Genomic DNA, 23353 nt, shown 5'->3' with positions numbered 1-23353 from the left:
CTTTAACTTGCTGTGACCATCTAGACCAAATCATATGTGAGGAGCTTTGCGTTAGAGCCAACTCACTGTATTGTCAAAGTTAACAGAATAATAGGTTCTGCAAGTACTGCCATTTTCAGTTTCCGCAGAAGGTGATCAAGTAAAAGCTAAGTACATTTCAGGTCTGCATTAATGTAAGACTTTGGCAGGGTTTTATGGAAACAAGTGAAAATAAACCTGGAGTGAAAGAAGAACGCCTGCCCTGAGCAATCAATCCAGTTTCATCTGTTACTGACACTGACGCAAAAAACAACAACTTTGATTTGCATAATTGTCATATTTGCTATTACAAACACCACAACACAGTATTTTATACTATGAAACAGAGCAGAGCTAATAACCCTTTAACTCTCCTGTACTAAAATATCCTATCTGAAGCTGCCTTGCACTGTTTCTTTGATGTAGAAGTGCTTTAGAAAACAGGACTGTCTCTGACCCAAGTTGGGTTGTGGAGCTCAGACAAGTTCTTTTGCATAGATAACTACTGAAGTTTAACTCTTCCTGTACTGGGAACAATATGAGACTGCACTACACATACAATTCATTATATCAGAAGTCTATTTTCACTTCAGATTCCCTTTAACTGATGCAAGGATTCGATTCCGTGCTCAAGGAAACGGCTACATTTCCCCTTCATTAAAATGAACTGAAGTGACCCAGGAACAGAAGATTCAGACTTTTTTTTTCCTTCCTCAGTCTATGCAAATATATTGTAAAAGCAAAGAGCAAATTATATAGACTAGTGAGGATGTCCTGTACACACAATGCTGTTGGCATGGTTACAAGGAAAGAAAACATTTGAACTCTTTTTTTTTTTTCTAAAAAGTACAAATCAGCCAAAAGGAAAATGTGAAGAAAGGTGGCCTGCGATAACATTAAAGTCACAACAGTTTATTTCTTTTAGTTATAGAATTTATATCAATGTTTTAACAAAATTTAAGTTTTCTTTTAAAAGTGAAAACCACCAATGTCTTGTATGCTCAATGCGGAATTCAGGTAAGACTTACATTTCACCCAATAGACCCAATACAGAAGGAAAGTATTTATCAATTTAGCCTGAACATCAATGTACACTTTAACTGAGCGGGATATGGTGGCTTCCATATTTATTGAGTCCTATGGGGAAAAAAAAAAGCACTTAACAATAATGATGTAGGTGAACAGGTCGCCTGCAAACAGCTATGGCCCTGTACTACTTTCCGATTGCTGTCCCAGTTGGACACATTCAGTAGTACGCATGCCCTGGCAATGTGCGGCCTTGATTGCGCGCCTGTGGCCGGGCACGCTTTGCGCATGTATGTGATGTCACGAAGCGTGCCCGGCTACAAGTGCATAATCAAAGACGCGCTGGGCCAGGGCATGTGTACTGCTGAACGCGTCCGGCCTAGGGCATGCGTACTACTGAGAGACAGCGACCTGGAAGTAGTACAGGGCTGTTCGCAGGCGACCCGCTCGCCTACATCACTACTTAACAAATGTTAGTTGTTGAGCAGATTGTCTAAATGATGGTGCTATTATGGAAGAAAAGTTAACTACAGATGTTTTTGCCTGGCACACTTCAGCCTTCCCTTTCTAGCAAGCTGCTGTTGTGTGGAGAAGTTACATTCTAGTCCTCAGTCCGTGTCTGACAGCTTCTGCAGCCCCAATCAATTTGGTTGCCTGGCCAGTAATCCAGCACTTGTGGCCAGTAGACGGGAGACAAGGTAGTGCGACAAGCAAACAATTCAGCTGTCCATGGGAAAGAGCCCTAAAATAGACTGTTTAACTGGTAGGTGAAAAGTTACAAATAGTAGGAAATCCATGCAAGTGGAGGAAAAACCAGATACTGTGATACAATTAAATATCTATATAGTATCCTCTTCTGGCTTACTACTGAATGGTTTTGTATCAATGATTTCGATACATTACTCTGCTTAAAATATCTGGTTTTGCTCCATTTCTAGACTTACTGTTTACATTTCAAACAAAAACAACATTTAAAAACAAACAAAGGAGGAACGAACAATAAAATGTCAATCATTCAAACTCTGTATCAGGAGAGGAAAAAAACAAAAACAAACAAAAAAATACCCACCTGCTATTCTCATGTTTCACACCAGATGAGACTATGTACTGTCACTTCCTGCAGCAAGAAAGAAAAAAAAAAAAAAAAGTTAATGTACATATAAATATACATTTTCAACAGGTTTTGTTTAGGGAGGTTGTTTAGCCAGGTTTTGCTGTGTACAACATGACAAAGGATTTACTTTCAGAAAGCTCTAGATTTGAACATATAGAATAGTCTAGTGTTTCTCAACATTATTTTGATATGTACCCCCTTTTGAATGTCTTTGCTCTGCTCACTAAGTACCCCTTGATAAAAATGTAGATATCATCTCGAGTACCCCTTGACAAAGATACTGTATTTAATGCTAGGCACACACAAGATACAGTCTTCTGACAGATTTAGATAGACTATTTCCATCAGGACTGATCTGATTTCTGATCAATTTGCCATAGAAGTGAATGGAAAAATCAACCAGAAACCAGATCGGACCTGTTGGAAATAGTCGGACAGTAAATCGGTCAGAAAATTGTATCGTATGTGCCTAGCATAATAGTAGTACACAGTAACCTGTGTCTCTAAACAGTTTGCCATTTAGGCCTCTTTCACAGTGCGACGTTAAAATAACATTTAACGCAGAATAACTCACTGCAATGAAAAATCAATGCCCAATTCGCAGTGCACACGTTGCATTGGTGTCTAGAGTTGCACGTTAAGTGAAAGTGCTGCATGCAGTGCGTTATACATATTAGCGGCGGACTGTTTGCACATGCTCAGTAATGACTTGGAAACATACTTTTCATTGCCTGTACGCTCTACTGTATGCGACTGTAACGGGGCATTAAGTTACTTTGCGACTTTTTTGGGGCATTAAAATTTGCGTTGCGACTTTAACGTCACAAACCGCAACGTCCTACTGTGAAAGAGGCCTAAATTAGCTAAAATACTTATTAGGTGCTGCTGTTTATATAGAATTATTTTCTAATACTCTAAATTTGTTATACTTAATGAACACTACATCAAGCCCAAGTACCGCCTGTACCCATCAAAAAGATCCACTGTAATACACGTACCACTGGTTAAGGCCTAGTGCACACTGAGCGGTTTTTGGAGCGATCTGCCGGCCGCATCTGCCTGTAAAAACGCTTGGCTAATATATTGCAATGGGATAGTGCACACCGGTGGTTCGAGGTTTGTGCCAAGCCGCAAACGCGCCTCCTGCTGCACGTTTGCGGTTTTCGAAAGCGTTTCGTCCTCAATGTAAAGTATAGGAAAAACGCAAACTGCTCTGAAAAACGACTTCAGAGCGGTTTGCCGGGCGTTTTTGTTACAGAAGCTGTTCAGTAACAGCTTTTACTGTAACAATATGTGTAATCTGCTACACAAAAATGCACACAAAACCGCTAGGTGTGTTTAGAAAACGTCTCTAAACATACCTAGAATCGCTCTGAAATCAGCTCCAAAAACCGCTAGCGTTTTGTGGATCTGCTAGCGGTTTTGGTGTGCACTGGGCCTAAGAAACTAGGGAAGACTAAGTTTTTTGTTTATAACATGTTTTTAATTCTTTTGCTTTTAATTTATTAAAACAGTTTGTACAATTCTGTAACGTAATAAAAACAGCACTATAATTTGTACATAAAGACAAATTTGATAGTATGTATGTAACATGTAACGTGGGCGCAGCAGGCTGGAAGACACTGAGAGATGCGGCGGTGAGGACGTCTGAAAGTTTACTGATATGCGCATATGTTCTTATTTAAATGTGAGTGCACTACTATGATTTTTATCCTTTTATAATAAAACGGAGTTACACTATGGAAGGCTTGTTTTAAGTTTTGAAGGCATGGTTTCCATGGAATCTATTGTGGAAGTTGGAGATTGTGGAAATACAAAGCGCTTAGGGCTGGTCTGTGAACGGTCAGCAACGCTGTCCAGTGAGCCTGCATCTTATTTATTGCATGCTGGTGGAGGCAGTGACAGAGGAGTGATGCATGGTGTTCACAAGGAGGTGTGGGCAATAGATGTAATGTTCCAGACTGGGTTACGCTATGTTATTTCAAGTTTTTGTCTTTGAGCCTATCCATATATAGTGTGAAGCAAGCACTAATGGAGTGAACATTTTTCTTCCAATCAGAATTTTTTGATCGCGTAAACGATTTTTCACTAGAAATTGGATAATTAGTGGCAACCTTAAAAGGGACTCAGAGCTCAAAATAAAAACGAAATTGGTACTCACCTGGGGCACTCTGCAGCCCACCGTAGGTCGGGAGGTCCCTTAGCGTCCATCTGGCTCTTCTCCCAGGGCCTGGCCAGAAACGGCTCCCGGCGACACTGGGCCCGAGTGTCGGGCTTCTTCCTGAAACGGCACGTCGTCGTCACCACGCCAGCCGCCTCGCGTCATCACAGCGGCCGGCGTGACAGTACTGCGCATGCGCGGTTTAATTATGAGAATTTTAGATTTTATGAGAAAACCCCTATTCCCCCCCCCCTCCCCCCGACACAAATTATAAATAGATCTGCTGTGACCAAAGTAGAGTCATACAAATTCCTTGGGCCCATTATTTCTAATAACCTAATATGGCAGCCGAAACGGTTTGGACTACCACTAAAATGAATGGTGCAGTTTCATACTGCAATCACTGAATCAGTCATGATATGATCAATGACTGTGGGGTTCAGCTCAATCTCTGTAAGAGAAAAAGTGAGACTGCAGCACATCATCTGATCACCAGAAATAATTGGCTGCAGCTTACCCTAGCAACTGCAGAAAACAAGCTACGACTATTGAAACCTCTCACCCTGTCCACTTTATATTCCAACTTCTGAATTTAGAAGTGAGTGTCGTGAGTGAGTAAGACACTGCTGCAGCCAAATAGATCAACAGTACTGCGAAGCAACTGGTATGGTTTAAAAGGAAATAAATATGGCAGCCTCCATATACGTCTCACTACAGCTGTCCTTTAACGCAGAACCAAGCCAATTCATCCAGCACAAATAGCAATTAGGAAGCTGCTAGGACTTGGAAGCATTACAGCATAGAACAGGAAAATGAATGCTTCTCATCCGGATTACCACTATTTTAACTCCTATACCATCCTTAAAGGACTTACGAGCTGAAGCAAAAAAAAAAAGTTAATTACCTTAGCTGAATGTCAGACCTCAGGGCAGACAATCCGTGCCTCCCTTGCTATTTATAGACCCTCTGTCATGTTAATCCAGCTATCATTAGTGGCCCCGACCCGGGCCAGGGTCGCCTTAGCTCATGACGATTAGCATTGCTTTGGTAAGAAAAACAAAGTTCTGATGATGTGAAACTGTTAAACACCACGTCACCAAGCCTTTTCAGTTCTGCTGAGTAGATTTTTAGTCCGGAGGTTCACTTTAATCTGTAACATCTTCATGGTCTGTCCTCGTGTCACACGGTTTGTGTCAGTTAAACAACTGCCAAGAGCATACCTATTTGGCCAAATAAAATTATTCTGATTCCCAATGCAAAGGTACTGAGACAGGAGGAATAAAACCTTCTCAACATGGCCACAGATAGCGATAAACCCTGATATGTTCTATAGTCATGGCCGGCGTGACTGTATGGCGAATGCGCTATTAAACCGTGCATGCGCCGTACAGTCACGCCGGCCGCCGTGATGACGCGAGGCAGCCGGCGTGTGACGCCAGCAAATGACATTTACGGAAGAGGAGCCCGGCACTTGTCCCAGTGTTGCCCGGCTGCCGCCCGCCAGCCATTTCTGAAGAGTTGATGGGAGAAGAGCCAGGACGCCCGGCGTGGGACGTCCCGATCTACACTGGGCTGCAGAAAGACCCAGGTGAGTACCATTTTTTTTTTTTATTTATTTTGAGCTCCGAGTCCCTTTAAGTGTTACCTTATCATTGTATGTCAGCCAGTGAGGCTTTAGGTCAATTAGTGTCACTTGTCCTGATTCCCAAGACAAGCTTCAACCTTAAGGGCTCTTTCACATTAAGACGTTGCGTTTCATGCAACGATAAGGTCGCATAACGTGCCCCTAAAGCAACGCATGTTAGTATTGAAGTTGGACGTTATATAAAGCCGCGTTATGCATCTCTTGACGCATCCGTGATGCAAACTCTGACGCATACGACAAATAGATAAAACAAAACAAAAAACAGTACTGAGCATGTGCAAACATCCGAACGCAGCCAAATAAGAGTATAACGCACAGCATGCTGCACTTTCATTGAACGTGCAGCGTTCTACTCCAACGCAACGTGGGCACTGTGAACAGCCAATTGATTTTTCATTGCTGTGAGTTGGGCTGCGTTACAGGCTGCTCTAACGTGCGTCTGTAACGTCCCACTGTGAAAGCAGCCTAAAGGGAACCTGAAGCGAGTAAAATTATTTAAAACAAACGCATGACGTAGTTGCAAATTAATATTAAATACTAACCTCACCGTCAGTTCCTCTCAGCTCACCATTTTCTTCTTACAGTGATCCCTTCCAGTTCTGACAATATTTTGTCAGAACTGAAATATACCAGTTGCTGGCCATTATATATCAGCAGCTGTCAGTTACAGCTGAACGTGCAAGGTAATGTCCATGTTTCCCTATGGCTCAAGTGGGTGATATTACAGTTTAACAGTATGCTAACCAGGAAGCTGTTATGGGGTAACAGCCATTTTTAAAATGGAGGACGGAGAATTCCATTGATCACAAAGGACAAATGGGGCACAGGAGAGGAGAAAGAGATTGAGGAGTAGACTACACAGGAGGCAAGTATGACCTGTATGGTTATTTTGACATTTTATTTTCAGTTCAGATTCTCTCTCTCTATATCTATATATATTTTGTACAGTTACATTAGGCACCCCCTCCCTTCTTCAAATTGTATGCTTTGATATCAGAGCTACACCAGCAAAAACACAAATTACGTTGGGATGCCACAACGCAAAAAAAATACAAACAAAATTGCGCAGAAACTCCATTGAGTTATTGTAAGGTAATAAAGAAAGTTGTGCCTTATTTTGCCCCTATTACAATAAGGAAAACATTGTTCCTACTCTACCTAAGCTTGCCACGTTAGTAGTGACATCACCAACCAAAATCAGGACCAGTTCTTTTCCCAACTTAGGGCCAGTTCAAACAGGCGATTGTGGGTCATTTTCCGCCGGCGAGGCATTAGCCAGTGAAACGCTGCTTATTCAAGTGAATTACATCGCTTGTTCTGTACTTTTACCGTCGTTTGTGCGAATGCTGTGTTCTGTTCCTGATTTTCCTGGTGTTACAGCCGACCCTGGATGCAACATGCAACTTCCAGGGTTGCTTAGCCGTGGCATCCATGTCCCCCTGCGGGGGTGAAAACCAGCGATCCCCGCCGAAAGCCATCAAATGCTTTTCTGCAAAAGCATTTGACCAAGACGCAGCAAATTGGCTGGCAGTCGCCCGTGTGAACAAACCCTTACTCTTATCTTTTGCTCTTGCTCCTACTCTGCTCCTAGTCATAGACGCATAGGTCTAAACTTCACTAGTTCTTATAAATGGCTATACTCTGTTGAAATGTTTTAGGACTCAGACACACTATTTTCTGAGCGGTTTCTGGTCATCAGAGCTTTGAGCACTTAAAAATAAATACGCTCCCATTCACTTGCACTAAAATCAACACTATTGCGTCTTTTTTTTTTTTAATGTTTCACGATTTTACGCGATTGAGTCGATTTTTACCGCAATTTTAATACCAGTGAATGGGAGCGATTTTTTTTTAAAGCGCTCAGCAAGCGCTGATGACCCGAAAACGCTCATAAAAGCAGTGTAGTGTAGTGTGTCTGAGCCCTTAATTATGTAACCACTCTGCTGTTTTATTATAGTCACGTATATAATTTACAATGTACTAAGCCATCTTTATATCACTTCTGGATTACTAAAAGCTGTAAACTCCTGTCTTTGCTATTATTATGATAATAAAACATAATTGTGAAAAAAGAAGGTCCTACTCAGTTTGCATTAGGTCTAATATTGACAGAAACATTTTACTTGAAGAAATACTTTAAAGTTAGTAGTCAAAGGATATGGGTGACATCAGATACAGTATATGGAAATAATGTAAATCAGAGAAGGACTGATCACTGGACAAAGAGGTTAAAATAACATGAGAGTGAACATTGTGTGTTCTGCTGCAAATGCCTTGTGTTAATGCACTTTCGCTGGTTAAGGTGACAGAGGTGAAATGTGAAACATGCTGCTCCTTAAACAAACATTCATATAGAAGAAGAACTATTTTTTATTTAGTAAATACAAAAGACTGTTGTAGCTAACCACAACAAAAACTCTGCAGCTAGCACCGAATTACTACTTTTTTTGCACAGCGTTTTACATTTTGTGTTTAGGATTACTGTATTATATTTGTATTTAGTCCAATGATAGCTAAATGCTTAAATTGCAGCATAGAGCAACCAAATGAATGGCAAAAGCTCTGCTGCAAGGAGACGGAGAGGAAGGAGGCGGTTCCATGGACACGTAGAGCTTATACTGCAGGGAAATTGTGAGATCTTTATCCCTTCCAACACTTGCTTGCTCATATGCTTATAACAAACATACATGGTTACACTATTATGATTCACCAATACTCCTACATGCCCAATTACACCAGATGGGGACGGATTATCCAACATTCCCATATGAGCATTTTCTATGGTCATTGGAGCTAGTATGTGACCATGAGTAGGGGTGTGGTGGCGCTGGAAACATTATAAGATTTTTGTTCCATTAACACCAAGCAACATTTGGGACTGTTTAAAATTTAACATGTGCGCTATATGGGACTTTGGCAGCTTTGTGGTGTTTGACACATTATGTTGTACTCAGGAGCACAATAATTGTTTCATAGTGAACACAAAAATTGGGAGCCAGAGGCGCCGCAGAAGTTTGGCTCCGCCAAAGGAGCCCATACAAATGTTAACAGGCAAAATATCGGTAATATTTACCAATATTTTACTAACAATAAATTACCACTATAAAAATTGTAGAATATCAGCAAAGGTTGAGGCCATTTCCCGGTGCCTTTATTTTGTGTATGGCTTTCATATACCATAATCTTTTAGAGTTCACATGAAACACATTTAGTCAAATTCAGCTCAATTCACTAAGAACTGTTTGGTAAAAATTTCATGTGAAGTAAATTAACTCATGAGGTAAAAATTTTTGGGGGAGAGTTCTGTACTCACTAAGGCTTGCACTCATGTGGAAATAGTCTGGCAAATTTTATAAAAAAAATAAATAAAAAAAAATCCATGGCAATACCCAATGGTTTTCACCCCATGTGTATTTTGTTTGGCATTTTAAGGAATCATGCACTTTTTCATTTAGCATTTGATAGATTACAGCAGTGCATGGAAAATGGAAGAGGACAGTCCCGCGGCCCAATTGCAAACGTCCCACAGACCACCGCGGACCGGTGGTTGGGGACCCCTGCTTACAGTATCCAGAGGCTTCCCTCTTTGGTAAGTATGGTATGTTGTTTTTCTTTAACTATGAATTTGGCTCGGGTTCCCTTTATACAATTCCAGTAGCTGGATAGTGCAATAGTTAAGGGCTTTGCTCCTGACACAGGAGACCAGCCGACCAGGGTTCGAATCCCAGCTCTTTTCCTATTCAGTAAGCCAGCACCTATTCAGTAAGAATACCTTGGGGAAGGCTCCCTAACACTGCTACTGTCTATAGAGCACACCCTAGTGGCTGCAGCTCTAGTGCTCTGAGTCCTCCAGGAGAAAAGTACAATATAAATGCAGGGCTATGAGTCGGAACAGACAAGACGGAGTAACTTTTGGTACCTGGAGTCGGAGGTTTCATAAACTGAGGAGTCAGAGGATTTCTGTACCAACTCCACAGCCTTGGTTAGGATTAGACTAAGGAGTCTGAGCAATTTTGGGTACCTGGAGTCGGTGGTTTCATAAACTGAAGAGTCGGATGATTTTTGTACAGTGTCTGGGTCAGTTACCTGGCTGTCGTGCTGACTCTTCTGGCTTCAGTAGTGTCTGGATCACACACACCTGAAAAAAGCATGCAGCAAATCCAGACACATCTGATCTGCACACTCAGTCATGGTCTATGGCTAGAATTATTAGAGGAAGATCCTCAGCAGGACAGACAATTTGCATTGTTAAAAGGAAATAAACATGTCAGCTTCCATATTATTCTCACTTCAGATGGACTTTAAGAGATGCTATATATGTACCAATGCAGCCCAAATAATCTTGTAATTGAATGTTTTTTTGATATACAAATAATAATAATAATAATAATAATAATAATAATACTCATGATCTTTGTATTATGACTGTCAGCCAGTTATGAACCTCTTAAAGGGAACCTTAAATGAGAGGGATATGGATGTTTCCTTTTAAACAAAACCAGTTGCCTGGCAGCCCTGCTGATCTCTTGAGGCTGCAGTAGTGGCTGAATCACACACCTGAAACAAGCATGCAGCTAATCCAGTCTGACTTCAGTCAGAGCACCTGATCTGCATGCTTGTTGAGGGGCTGTGGCTAAAAGTATTAGAGACACGGGGTCAGCAGGAGAGTCAGGCAACTGGTATTTTAAAAAGGAAAAAAATCTACATCCTGCCCAGTTTAGGTTCCCTTTAAGACGCTGAAATAAAGAGTTTTGTCAGGCATAAAAATGTGAAGTTATGTGCTGTGTTTACAGATTGCCTTAGAACATCTATCCTCTTCCTGCATGTGTAATGAGCTGCAAAGAGCAGAAAGCATTAAAACTCTGCAGCAACAAGGATTACCATCAACTGCACACTGCTACAATTCAAGCCTAGTGCACACCGAGCGGATTTGGATGCGTTCCGCCGTCCGCCTGTAAATCCGCTTGGCTATTGTATTTCAATGGGCTGGTGCACACCGGCGGTTTGAGGTTTTTAGCAAACGTGCAGCAGGAGACACGCTTGCTGTTTGCTACAAACCTCAAACCGCCGGTGTGCATCAGCCCATTGAAATACAATAGCCAAACGGATTTACAGGCGGATGCAGCCGGCGGATCGCATCCAAATCCGCTCGGTGTGCACTGGGCCAAATCTCTGAAATCCGCACCAAAAACCGCTAGTGTTTTGTGGATCTGCTAGCGGTTTCGGTGTACACTGGGCCTCAGTCATGTAGCATCCAGTGTTAATCCTTACACATGACCAATGGGATGCAAAAAAATACTTATCTATGCACATTTAATACAAGCTGAATACAGACTGGAATTTGGCACACCAAAATCAATAGGAAGTGCATCTGACTGACCTGATTCCAAAGCGCATGCAATCTGCAATACGTTGCACATTTGGATTCTTCACATCCCATTGACCATTTCAATTAATAATTTCTACTTTTCCCTAATGAGCTGAAAAGGAGGTGGATGAGACCAATTACTTAATCACTAATTTCGCAGGCATGGCTTAGGTCTCCCAAAAAGCCCCATACACACGTACAAGGACTGTCTCTCGGCAGGGATCTGGACTCGATCCCTAAGGCTACAGTTTAATTCTGTACAGATGTAATACAAGCCTGCAGGCTAGCAATGCATTCTGCTGCTGTGGTGGGACAGAGCCGACAGATTGGTGTGGAGCGGGGAGATTAGAAACACCACCCAACTTTGTTTTTTTAGGCAAGAAAGAGGGACACTTCAACTCAAACACCTCTTACCACACCCAAAGTCATTCAGAACTTCTCAAAAATCTGTTGAAACAGCAGCAAACATTTTACCTTCAATACCCAACCCCCAACTCAACCAAACCTTTCAGTTTAAGGCCTCTTGCACACTATGAGCTTGATTCACCAAGCGGTGCAAAGTGTTTGCACCGCGGTGAAAAGCCCCTTATCACGCCTAAAGTCACTTTAGGCATGATAAGCAGGGCTTCACGCGAACTCCCGCGCGCAAAGTTTTGCGCGCGTAGCGCGGTGCGCTACGCGCGCAGCGCACCGTGCTTCGCGCGAAGTGCCCATTAAGCCCTATGGGACTTTGCGCGCGCTCTTACGCGCGTACGCGCGATAACTTCGCGCGAAGAGCAGGCAAAAGCGGTGATAACTCAGTGGTGAAGAGGTTATCACGCCTAAAGTACTTTAGGCGTGATAACTGAGTTATCACCGCTTGGTGAATCGAGGCCTATATGCGATTCAGATTTATAATTGGTTCTGCATGCTGCTTTTTTTCTGCGTTTTTCTTTTGATAGGAGCGGGGTCCACATTTGAACAGTGTGAAATCAGGAATGTTTGTCTGAAACACATTTTACGCACTCCATGCATTTTACTACCAAGAACGTTCACAGTTTGTCTCAGCTGCTATAGTAAAAAAAAAAACAAAAAAAAAAAAAAAAAACCTGTGTCCTAATAGAGCTTTCATGTAGGCATTTAAACATGAGCAAGCTTAGTATTGTTAGTATAGATGCCTGTAAATTGCCAGGAAACTCACTCTCACCTATGAGTGTGCTGGCCCTAAACGTTGCTCAGGTGGTGACAAATTGTCAAGTTGAAAAATCTTAGATGATTTAAGTAAAAAAAACAAAAAAACATGACAAGTAGTACTGCAAACCATTTATCCTCTAAACAGAGTTCCTCAACCCTATTCTCAAGGCCCACCAATAGTACATAGACACAGAACATTTATATTGCGCTTTTCTTCTAGGCCAGTGATGGCTAACCTTGGCACTCCAGCTGTGACAAAACTACAAATCCCATCATGCCTCTGCCTCCCTGAGTTATGCTTAGAGCTGTAAGAGTATTGCAATTCCTCATGGGACTTGTAGTTCCACCACAGCTGGAGTGCCAAGGTTAGCCATCACTGTTCTAGGCAGTAGCAGTGTTAGGAAGACTCGCCCAAGGTATCCTACTAAATAGGTGCTGGCTTACTGAACAGGCAGAGACGATATTTGAATCCAGGTCTCCTGTGTCAGTGGCAGAGCCCTTAACCACTTAACGACCGCCTAACGCCCATAGGCGTTGGCGGGTCGTTAGTGGTATAGCATGGAAACCTTTCCATGCTAGTTCACGGAGACTGCCTCCGTGAACAGTGTGCGAGCCGCCGATCGCGGCTCGCACGCATAATGTAAACATCCGGGGAAGAAATCCCCGCTGTTTACATGACACGGCGCTGCTGCGCAGCAGCGCCGTGACGTAGATCGGCGATCCCCGGCCTCTGATTGGCCGGGGATCGCCGGCATATGATAGGCTGAAGCCTATCCTTCAATGCGCAGGACGGAAATCCGTCCTGCGCAGCCCCAGGAGGGAGAGGGAGGTAAGGGGAATCAGGGAGCGCCGAAAACGCTGTGGAGGGGGGCTTTGAAGAGCCCCCCCCGCAGATCAAAAACAGCCGGCGGCGATCAGACCCCCCCAGCAGGACATCCCCCTAGTGGGGAAAAAAGGGGGGGGGGGTGGGGGGGGGAAGTCTGATCGCCAAGGCTGAATCCTGATCAGTGCTGCGGGCTGGAGAGCCCACGCAGCACCGATCACTGCAGAAAGGCCTGGTCCTTAAGTGGTTAAAGAAAACCTGTACTGAAAATTAAAAGACAAAATAAACATACACAAGTCATACTTACCGCCTGTGTAGTCTACTCCTCAATCTATTTTTCCTCTCCTTCACCGTTTGTCCACTGTGATCAATGGAATTCTCCGTCCTCCATTTTGAAAATGGCTATTACCCATAACAGCTTCCTGGTCAGCACACTGTTAAACTGTAACAACGCCCACTTGAGCCATAGGGAAACATGGCCACATCAGTTCTCCTCTCAGCTGTAACTGACAGCAACTGATATATAACTGACAGCAACTGATATATTTCAGTTCTGACAAAATGTTGTCAGAACTGGAAGGGATCGCTGTAAGAAGAAAATGGTGAGCTTCTGAGAGGAACTGATGGCAAGGTAACTATGTAATGTTCATTTGAAGTTACCTCATGTGTTTATTTTAAATAATTTTGCTCAGTACAGGTTCTCTTTAACCATTACACTATCCAGCTACAGGTTTTGCAGAAAACCACAAACATTCACAGGTGGGGTAATTAGTATTGCAGCAGAGCTAATTAATTACCTCTATGGATTGCTACAAAACATGCACTGTTGGTGGGCCTTGAGAATAGGGTTGGGGAACACTGCCGATATGTGAGAAGAAGAACTATAAAACGGGAGGCCACTGAGACCGCATCCAGGGGCAAAGCTTCCCTTTGCCGATGCCTCCAATAATGGTAGCCAGTCTCCGTGGTTCAGGAAAGGCTGAAGAAGCATGTGAACACTGGCCCATGCTGCAGTGTCTGCCGATAGCACCACGGCCGAGTTCCTGGAGCAGTAAGAGGAGAACAGACCAGCTCAGCTGCAGTGCCTGCCGGGAGGTCACCGAGCAGCATTATACAGCTACAACGTCAAGGTGATCCCTGTTCCTCATCCTCCTACTTCACTGGTCTCTCTCCTCCCCATCCTCCCGTTTCCCTGCTCTGTCCTCCCCATCCTCCCGTTTCCCTGCTCTGTCCTCCCCATCCTCCCGTTTTATTGCTGTCACAGCCTCTTCCTTCACTCTACTGCCCTCCTCATCCCCCAACTTCCCTGCTTTGCCCCCCCCCCAACTTCCCTGCTCTGTCCTCATCCCCCATCTTCACTGCTCTGTCCTCCCCATCCCCCCCCCCCCATCTTCACTGCTCTGTCCTCCCCATCCCCCCCCCCCATCTTCACTGCTCTGTCCTCCCCATCCCCCCCCCCCCCATCTTCACTGCTCTGTCCTCCCCATCCCCCCCCCCCCATCTTCACTGCTCTGTCCTCCCCCCCCCCCCCATCTTTACTGCTCTGTCCTCCCCATCCCCCATCCTTACTGCTCTGTCCTCCCCATCCCCCATCCTTACTGCTCTGTCCTCCCCATCCCCCATCCTTACTGCTCTGTCCTCCCCATCCCCCATCTTCACTGCTCTGTCCTCCCCATCCCCCATCTTCACTGCTCTGTCCTCCCCATCCCCCACCTTCACTGCTCTGTCCTCCCCATCCCCCACCTTCACTGCTCTGTCCTCCCCATCCCCCACCTTCACTGCTCTGTCCTCCCCATCCCCCACCTTCACTGCTCTGTCCTCCCCATCCCCCACCTTCACTGCTCTGTCCTCCCCATCCCCCACCTTCACTGCTCTGTCCTCCCCATCCCCCACCTTCACTGCTCTGTCCTCCCCATCCCCCACCTTCACTGCTCTGTCCTCCCCATCCCCCACCTTCACTGCTCTGTCCTCCCCATCACCCACCTTCACTGCTCTGTCCTCCCCATCACCCATCTTCACTGCTCTGTCCTCCCCATCACCCATCTTCACTGCTCTGTCCTCCCCATCACCCATCTTCACTGCTCTGTCCTCCCCATCACCCATCTTCACTGCTCTGTCCTCCCCATCACCCATCTTCACTGCTCTGTCCTCCCCATCACCCATCTTCACTGCTCTGTCCTCCCCATCACCCATCTTCACTGCTCTGTCCTCCCCATCACCCATCTTCACTGCTCTGTCCTCCCCATCACCCATCTTCACTGCTCTGTCCTCCCCATCACCCATCTTCACTGCTCTGTCCTCCCCATCACCCATCTTCACTGCTCTGTCCTCCCCATCACCCATCTTCACTGCTCTGTCCTCCCCATCACCCATCTTCACTGCTCTGTCCTCCCCATCACCCATCTTCACTGCTCTGTCCTCCCCATCACCCATCTTCACTGCTCTGTCCTCCCCATCACCCATCTTCACTGCTCTGTCCTCTATCCCGTCCTTTCATCACCGACCTTATGATCTTAAGGCGCATACACACGCCATATTTTTATAACCGACGGGTCCGTCAGACCCTCCCGTGGGACGGTCATTCTGCTGACTGTAGCACGTAAGTACAAGCTGTCGGCAGAAACAGTCTTTACAGTCTGCCGACAGCCTGTACTCACGTACTACTGTCGGCAGAACGACCGCCCCCGGGAGGGTCTGACGGACCTGTCTGTTATAAAAATACGGCGTGTGTACTCGCCTTTACAGTCTAATCCCTGCCTAATACCACTGACCTCCAGCATCTTACACTCTAATCCTTAAAAAAAAAATATTCTGAACTCTAATCCCTGTGTCATGTCACTAACTGCCCTTAGGATCTTATAATCACTGGTTAATGTCCTAATTAGTGACATGACACAGTGATTAACATGTAAAAACCTAAGGAAAGTTAGTGACAACACAAAGATTAAAGTTTAGAATATTTTTACTTGGAGGTGTGGCCTGTGTTAAGGGGCAGAACACCTGTGCCTATAGGCTCCTTAGTTGTATATCCAGCCCTGCTTGCCACAGAGTAAACTTGGATTATAAAGGGTTACAATTTGCAGTGGTTAAGCAAGTTAAACCACAGGGGCGAGGACGGGATCCAGTTAGCTCCCTTTGACAAACAGGCAGTGATTTCATGTGGGATGTGGTAATAGAGTATGGCTTATGGAAAAATAGGAACAGAGTTTCCATTTATTTAATCATGCTGTATTGTATAAGGAGGCATGGCACATGCAATGGATACAGTGCAATTCAGAAGCTGGGTGTGGAGTAGAAGATCTCACATGACAAATAGGGAATGGTTACTTGTATTTACTCTCTTGTGGATAGATAAAGCCTCATTGTTGGTCATTGTGCTGGTGCATTTTACTGCATATATTCCTGTGTAAATATACCCATAACCAATATGATCATTTGGGAATCCTCTCTCCCCCCCCCCCCCCCTCAATGAAATTTTGTTCTGCTGCTGAGTAGTTTAAAGTGGAACTAGAAGTCTGGCGTTACTTGAAATTAAAAACCAGCCTCCCCTCTGCTAGTTGACTATACAAAGTTTCCTAGCCTGCTTTCGACCCAAAGTAATGTCATATGCATAAAAATCTTAATTCTACTGGCAGCTGCAATTTTGCCTAACAATGTAGTATTCAATTAAGCACCAGGCTGCTGTTTTGAGTCCAGGTTACTACTGTGCTTGAGCCTGACCTGCAATGGCCAGAGGGGGCAGACAGTGTAGTGTTTGCTCCGATTGTACGGTTGATGCCAGAAGCAGAAGTGCTTGAACCGTAGGCTATATGGGAAATGCATCCGTTCTCCCGGAGAAAAATAAATAAATAAAAAATTGCAAACCGCACAAGAGCACGGCCCGCTTAATGCTAGCACTATCCTAGCAGTGGCTGGATAGTGTAATCGTTAAGGGCTCTGCCTCTGACACAGGAGACCAGGGTTCGAATCTCAGCTCTGCCTGTTCAGTAAGCCAACACCTATTCAGTAGGAGACCTTGGGCAAGTCTCCCTAACACTGCTACCGCCTATAGAGCGCGTCCTAGTGGCTGCAGCTATGGCGCTTTGAGTCCGCCAGGAGAAAAGCGCGATATTAATGTTCTGTGTTTGTTTGTTTATGGCTCTGTTGCAGACTGACAAGTGTGAACGGATCCCATTTCTAAGGCCTGGAACCCACTACAAAAACGCTAATTGCAATTGCTAGAGATTTGTATGAGCAGTTTGCAAGCAATTTCATGAGTGTTTTCAGGAGCGATTAAAAAAAAAAAAAAAAAAAAAAAAAAAGTGTATTCTATTTGCCAGCGGTTGTGTAGCGATTAGAGTTTTAATTCTGATTGGCCCTTTCAATTAATTTTAATTTTGTTACAGTGTGCAATAACTTCAAAAACGCTAGCAAAAGCGTTCTGTGCAGGTTTTGATGAGCGATTATGCCAGCGTTTATATACTTTACATTGCAGAAACGCTAATCGCAAAAACTGCTGCAAGTCCTGCGTTTTAGTAATCGCAATCGCTCCAGTGGAACTTGAGCAATCATTAACATTATACTTTCAACAAATAATGTGTGGAGCGCTGGCACTAAAGGTGGCCATACACTGGTCGATTTGCCATCAGATTCGACCAACAGATAGATCCCTCTCTGATCGAATCTGATCAGAGAGGGATCGTATGGCTACCTTTACAGCAAACAGATTGTGAACCGATTTCAGCCTGAAACCGTTCACAATCTGTTGTGGTGGTACTGCTGCTGCTGCCCCCGCCCTCCCGCATACATTACCTGCTCCGCCGGCGCGACTGCAGTCTCCCGGTCACCGCTGCTCCGTCTGCGCTCTGGTCTCCAGATCCGGCATGCCTCACTTCTTCTAGCCCGGCAGGAAGTTTAAACAGTAGAGGGCGCTCTACTGTTTAAACTTCCTGCCGGGCTAGAAGAAGTGAGGCATGCCGGACCTGGAGACCAGAGCGCAGACGGAGCAGCGGTGACCGGGAGACTGCAGTCGCGCCGGCGGAGCAGGTAATGTATGCGGGCTCTATTGCGTCGGTCGTCGGGCACTCGAACGCCGCTAGCGATGCGCTCTTTACCCGCGGGCGATCGACGGTTATTTTCCGCACGGCACGATCGACGGGATCGGACGAAATGGATCGAAATTCGGCGTGTAGCGTGAACGATTGGCAGCAGATTCGATCCCAGTGATCGAATCTGCTGTCGAAACGGGCGCAAATCGGGCCAGTGTATGGCCTGCTTTACTGTAAAATCATAATATCTCTTTATTTATTTAGTATAAAATAGGATCAGTTAATTAAATTTACATAAAGATCACATATACAATTTTTACCATCCATTCATACACCCATCCAACCTGAGAGTATGCTGATGAGCCCTAAAAATTATTGTATATAGGTGCACCTTAAATTGCATGTATCGATCAAAAATCCATAGAATCAGGATAAAAAGTCAAAAATTCAAAAAATGTATATACCGTATATACTCGCATATAAGCCGACCCCCCAACTTTTCCATGAAAAATCAGGGGAAAAAAATGATTGACCTCCATATAAGCCGGGGGTAGGAAATGCTGGCCGCGTGATCTCCCCAGTGTGTCCCAGTATAGCTAGTATAGTGCCCAGTAAGGGTAGGTAGTGCCCCAGTATAGCTAGTATAGTGCCCAGTATAGGTAGGTAGTGCCCCAGTATAGCTAGTATAGTGCCCCGTATAGCTAGTAAAATGCCCAGTTTAGCTAGGGTAGTGCCCCAGTATAGGTAGGTAGTGCCCCAGTATAGGTAGGTAGTGCCCCAGTATAGGTAGGTAGTGCCCAGTTTAGCCAGTATAGTGCCCAGTATAGGTAGGTAGTGCCCAGTTTAGCCAGTATAGTGCCCAGTATAGGTAGGTAGTGCCCCAGTATAGCCAGTATAGTGCCCAGTTTAGCTAGTATAGTGCCCAGTTTAGCTAGTAAAGTGCCCAGTTTAGCTAGTATAATTCCCAGTATAGTGTCCCAGTATAGGTAGGTAGTGCCCCAGTATAGGTAGGTAGTGCCCCAGTATAGGTAGGTAGTGCCCCAGTATAGCTAGTAAAGTGCCCAGTTTAGCTAGTATAGTGCCCCGGTATAGATAGTATAGTACCCAGTGTAGGTAGGTAGTGGCCAGTATAGTGCCCTGCTCGCCCCCCTCCAGCCGCCGCCGCTGCTGCTATTACCTGCAGCGGCTTCCTCTTCCCCGGCGCTTCCTCTTCCCCGCTCTGCGCTCTCATGCCCGTATGAAGAGATCACAGCAGCGCGCCCGGCGCTGCTGCTGTGACGATGCAGGGGGCAGGAAAGAGCGCGGCTCCCTGTAGCGGCGATCTGTATCGCCGTTACCAGGGGAACCGCTCTTTCCTGCCCCCTGCATCGTCACAGCAGCAGCGCCGGGCGCGCTGCTGTGATCTCTTCATACGGGCATGAGAGCGCAGAGCGGGGAAGAGGAAGCGCCGGGGAAGAGAAAGCCGCTGCAAGTAATAGCAGCGGCGGCGGGAGGGGGTAGCGGGGGCCACGGACCACCAGGGAAGACTCGCATACAAGTCAAACCCCCAACTTTTGACCCCCTTTTTGGGGGTCAAAAATTCGGCTTGTATGCGAGTGTATACGGTATATCATAAATGAATACAACTTCCCAAGTTTTACTATACAGCGGCCTTGCAAAGTCTCAGCTCCTTGCTATTTCACAAGTCCAACCATTATTTCCAAGGTTGACAGATGGTACACAGATATCCATTCGCAATTACCGTAAATCTGTTGAATATCAAACTGCTAACTTGCTCTATTAAATGGCATGCAGCCTATATGCTTACAGATAAGAAGATGGATTCCTCAGTCCACGTCTTAGGTTGTAGCGAATGGCAGAATCAGTCCAAGGTTCCCACAGCCGTTATCCAGGAGAAAGAGGGGGATTAAGGCTGGTATCCCCGTTCACACCCACCCGCCGTAAGATTAAAGCCAGGCGGGGATAGCGGGTCCCGCTCAGAATACCGCTCCTCACTCCTCGTACTCTGCAGCAGCCTCCTGTAGCACTTCCTGGGTTAGAGTTCAGACCAGAGACGTCACCTCCGTGTGTCTCGCTGCTTCTTCCCTGCGTTCCAGCCCGCAACAGTCTACCAGTGTTATACTGGTCTTGCTTAGGAAACTTCAGTTAAAAGAGCAGCATATTCCAATAGATCTCATGGGGCGCCCCAACTAGACCTCATTAACATGTTTCGACACTAAAACGTGTGTCTTCATCAGTTTCCTAAGCAAGACCAGTATAACACTGGTAGACTGTTGCGGGATGGAACGCAGGGAAGAAGCAGCGAGACACACGGAGGTGACGTCTCTGGTCTGAACTCTAACCCAGGAAGTGCTACAGGAGGCTGCTGCGGAGTACGAGGAGTGAGGAGCTGTATTCTGAGCGGGACCCGCTATCCCCGCCTGGCTTTAATCTTACGGCGGGTGGGTGTGAACGGGGATACCAGCCTTAATCCCCCTCTTCCTACTGGATAACGGCCAGAGCAGGGACAAGGTCCTCCAGCACCCAAGGCTGAGACAGCAAAGTGCGCCCCTCCATCCCTCCCACCCCAGCCGTCACACACTGATTGCTATTAGACTAAGAGGCGCCACAGGGCCCACAACCTCCCCAACACCTTAATATCTAGTTATCTGGCTTGCAGTCACTGCCATGTATCCCCTTTTCTTATTTCTTTCTGCTTCAAACACAATTAGGAATGTCAGCTGAATGAATTCTGTGCCCCCTCTTACACTGCGCCCTGAGGCTGGAGCCTCTCCAGCCTATGCCTCGGCCCGGCCCTGATAACGGCTGTGGGAACCTTGGACTGATTCTGCCATTCGCTACAACCTAAGACGTGGACTAAGGAATCCATCTTCTTATCTGTAAGCATATAGGCTGCATGCCATTTAATAGAGCAAGTTAGCAGTTTGATATTCAACAGATTTACGATAATTGCGAATGGATATCTGTGTACCATCTGTCTGTTAACCCTGGAAATAATGGTTGGACTTGTGCAATAGCAAGGAGCTGAGACTTTGCAAGGCCGCTGTATAGTAAAACCTGGGAAGTTGTATTCATTTATGATATATATACACATTTTTTGAATTTTTGACTTTTTATCCTTATTTTATGGATTTTTGATCGATACATGCAATTTAAGGTGCACCTATATACAATAATTTTTAGGGCTCATCAGCATACTCTCAGGTTGGATGGGTGTATGAATGGATGGTAAAAATTGTATATGTGATCTTTATGTAAATTTAATTAACTGATCCTATTTTATACTAAATAAATTAAGAGATATTATGATTTTACAGTAAGTGCCAGCGCTCCACACATTATTTGTTGAAAGTATGTGATCTTTATGTAAATTTAATTAACTGATCCTATTTTATACTAAATAAAGAGATATTACGATTTTACAGTAAGTGCCAGCGCTCCACACATCATTTGTTGAAAGTATTTTGTGCGTGGTTGGGGTTAGGGGTACCCCAACATAGTGTGTAGCAGCAGGCCAGTACGGGTAGATTTTGACTCTTGTACTTGTTTGGTAAGGTTGGGATCCACAAGCGCCACCTATAACTTGTTATTTTTACAATCTTTAGCATTAGCTGAGCGTTTAGGGAAATAGCTAGTGGTTTGAATCGCTCCCTAAATGCTCATAAAATCGCTCTAGTGGGTTCCAGCCCTAAAATTAGGATTAGTGGACTGTCAGATTTCCAATGAAGTAAAACTAGACAAGGAAAAAAAAAAATGTGTACGTTTTCCACTATTGTGGGAACACAGCCTCAGTCTGTGCTACTCGGTCATCTTCTGACTCGTAAAGAGAAACTTAATATTTATCCCTAGCATTCTGGGATAAAAGGAATAATTTTGGCAGCCTGAAGAGCTCAGTGCTGAGATAGCATCACATATCTCAGTGACACCCAAAAGAAAGAAAAAGAAACTATTTTTCAATTTGAGAATTAAAAAAATAAATAAATAAAAGTGAAATTAGTGTGGCTAATCTATTGGAGGAGAGAGGAAATGTTTGACTTCAGCCTTGCTTTAAAAAAGGATGTTTAACTAACCCCCAACCCCCCGCCCCCCCCCCCGGCACTTTTTCACCTACTGCAACCCAGTGCAGGCTTGGTAGTGGCTTTCGGATCAGGCGGAAATAGCCAAGTCCAATCAACTTTGATCTACTGCGCAGGCTACTCGTGCCGGCGCAGTAAAGTGGACCCCATCAGGCTCTATTTCCGCTTGAACCCAAAATCAGAAGGCCCTGCACTGGATCCCGGTAGATAAATATTACAGGTGCTACCGAGCCTGCGCCACAGCCGACATCCTTGTTGGCTGTGGTTTCAGGGGAGCCAGCCCTGAGTTTTGTATGAGCGGTTTGTAAGCGATTTCATGAGCGTTTTTGGTAGAGATTTTAAAAAAGTGTAATTTGCCAGCGGTTGTGTAGCGATTAGCGTTTTTAAATTCTGATTGGTCCTTTCAATTAATTTTCATTTTGTTACAGTGTGCAGTAATGTAAAAACGATTGCAAAATCACTCTGTGTAGGTTTTGACGAGTGATTATGCCAGCGTTTATATACTTTACATTGCAGAAACGCTAACACAAATCACTAATGCTCAAAAATGCTGCATGTCCTGAGTTATGCGATTTTTGGTAAACGCAATTGCTCCAGTGGAATTTGGCCCATCCATTAACATTAGCTGAGCGTTTAGGGAAATCAGAAAATCGCTCTAGTGGGTTCCAGCCCTCAAAGTGTATCTCTAATGCCTAAGAAACCAATCAGGAACATTTGGCAAATCATCTCTGTAATGCAAGCATTTTAACAAGCTATGAATTCAGTCAGTCACTCTGTTTGCCTTTTTTTATATTTGTGTATTAACTGAGACGTCCTATTATATTTGCGGCTGAGCACTGTAAAAAAAACAAAAACATACATATATACACACATACATATATACACACACACACATATATATATATATATATACACACACACA

At 44.8% G+C, this 23353-nt stretch overlaps 1 protein-coding gene across 4 annotated transcripts in view; it reads right to left on the bottom strand.

The window, feature by feature from the left end:
• The window catches only part of FAM3C (FAM3 metabolism regulating signaling molecule C), a 97475-nt gene that overhangs the window by 36506 nt on the left and 37616 nt on the right, over nt 1–23353 (bottom strand). For all 4 annotated transcript variants that reach the window (XM_068276403.1, XM_068276404.1, XM_068276405.1 and 1 more), the window contains one exon: nt 2114–2161. In XM_068276403.1, coding sequence (XP_068132504.1) covers nt 2114–2126 — 13 coding nt within the window. In that variant the 5' untranslated portion in view covers nt 2127–2161. The remainder of the gene's footprint in view (nt 1–2113; nt 2162–23353) is intronic.

This window comes from Hyperolius riggenbachi, chromosome 3 (assembly GCF_040937935.1).
Source record: "Hyperolius riggenbachi isolate aHypRig1 chromosome 3, aHypRig1.pri, whole genome shotgun sequence".
In the NCBI taxonomy this organism is placed as follows: Eukaryota; Metazoa; Chordata; class Amphibia; order Anura; family Hyperoliidae; genus Hyperolius; species Hyperolius riggenbachi.
This window is presented reverse-complemented; position numbering and strand designations above follow the sequence as displayed.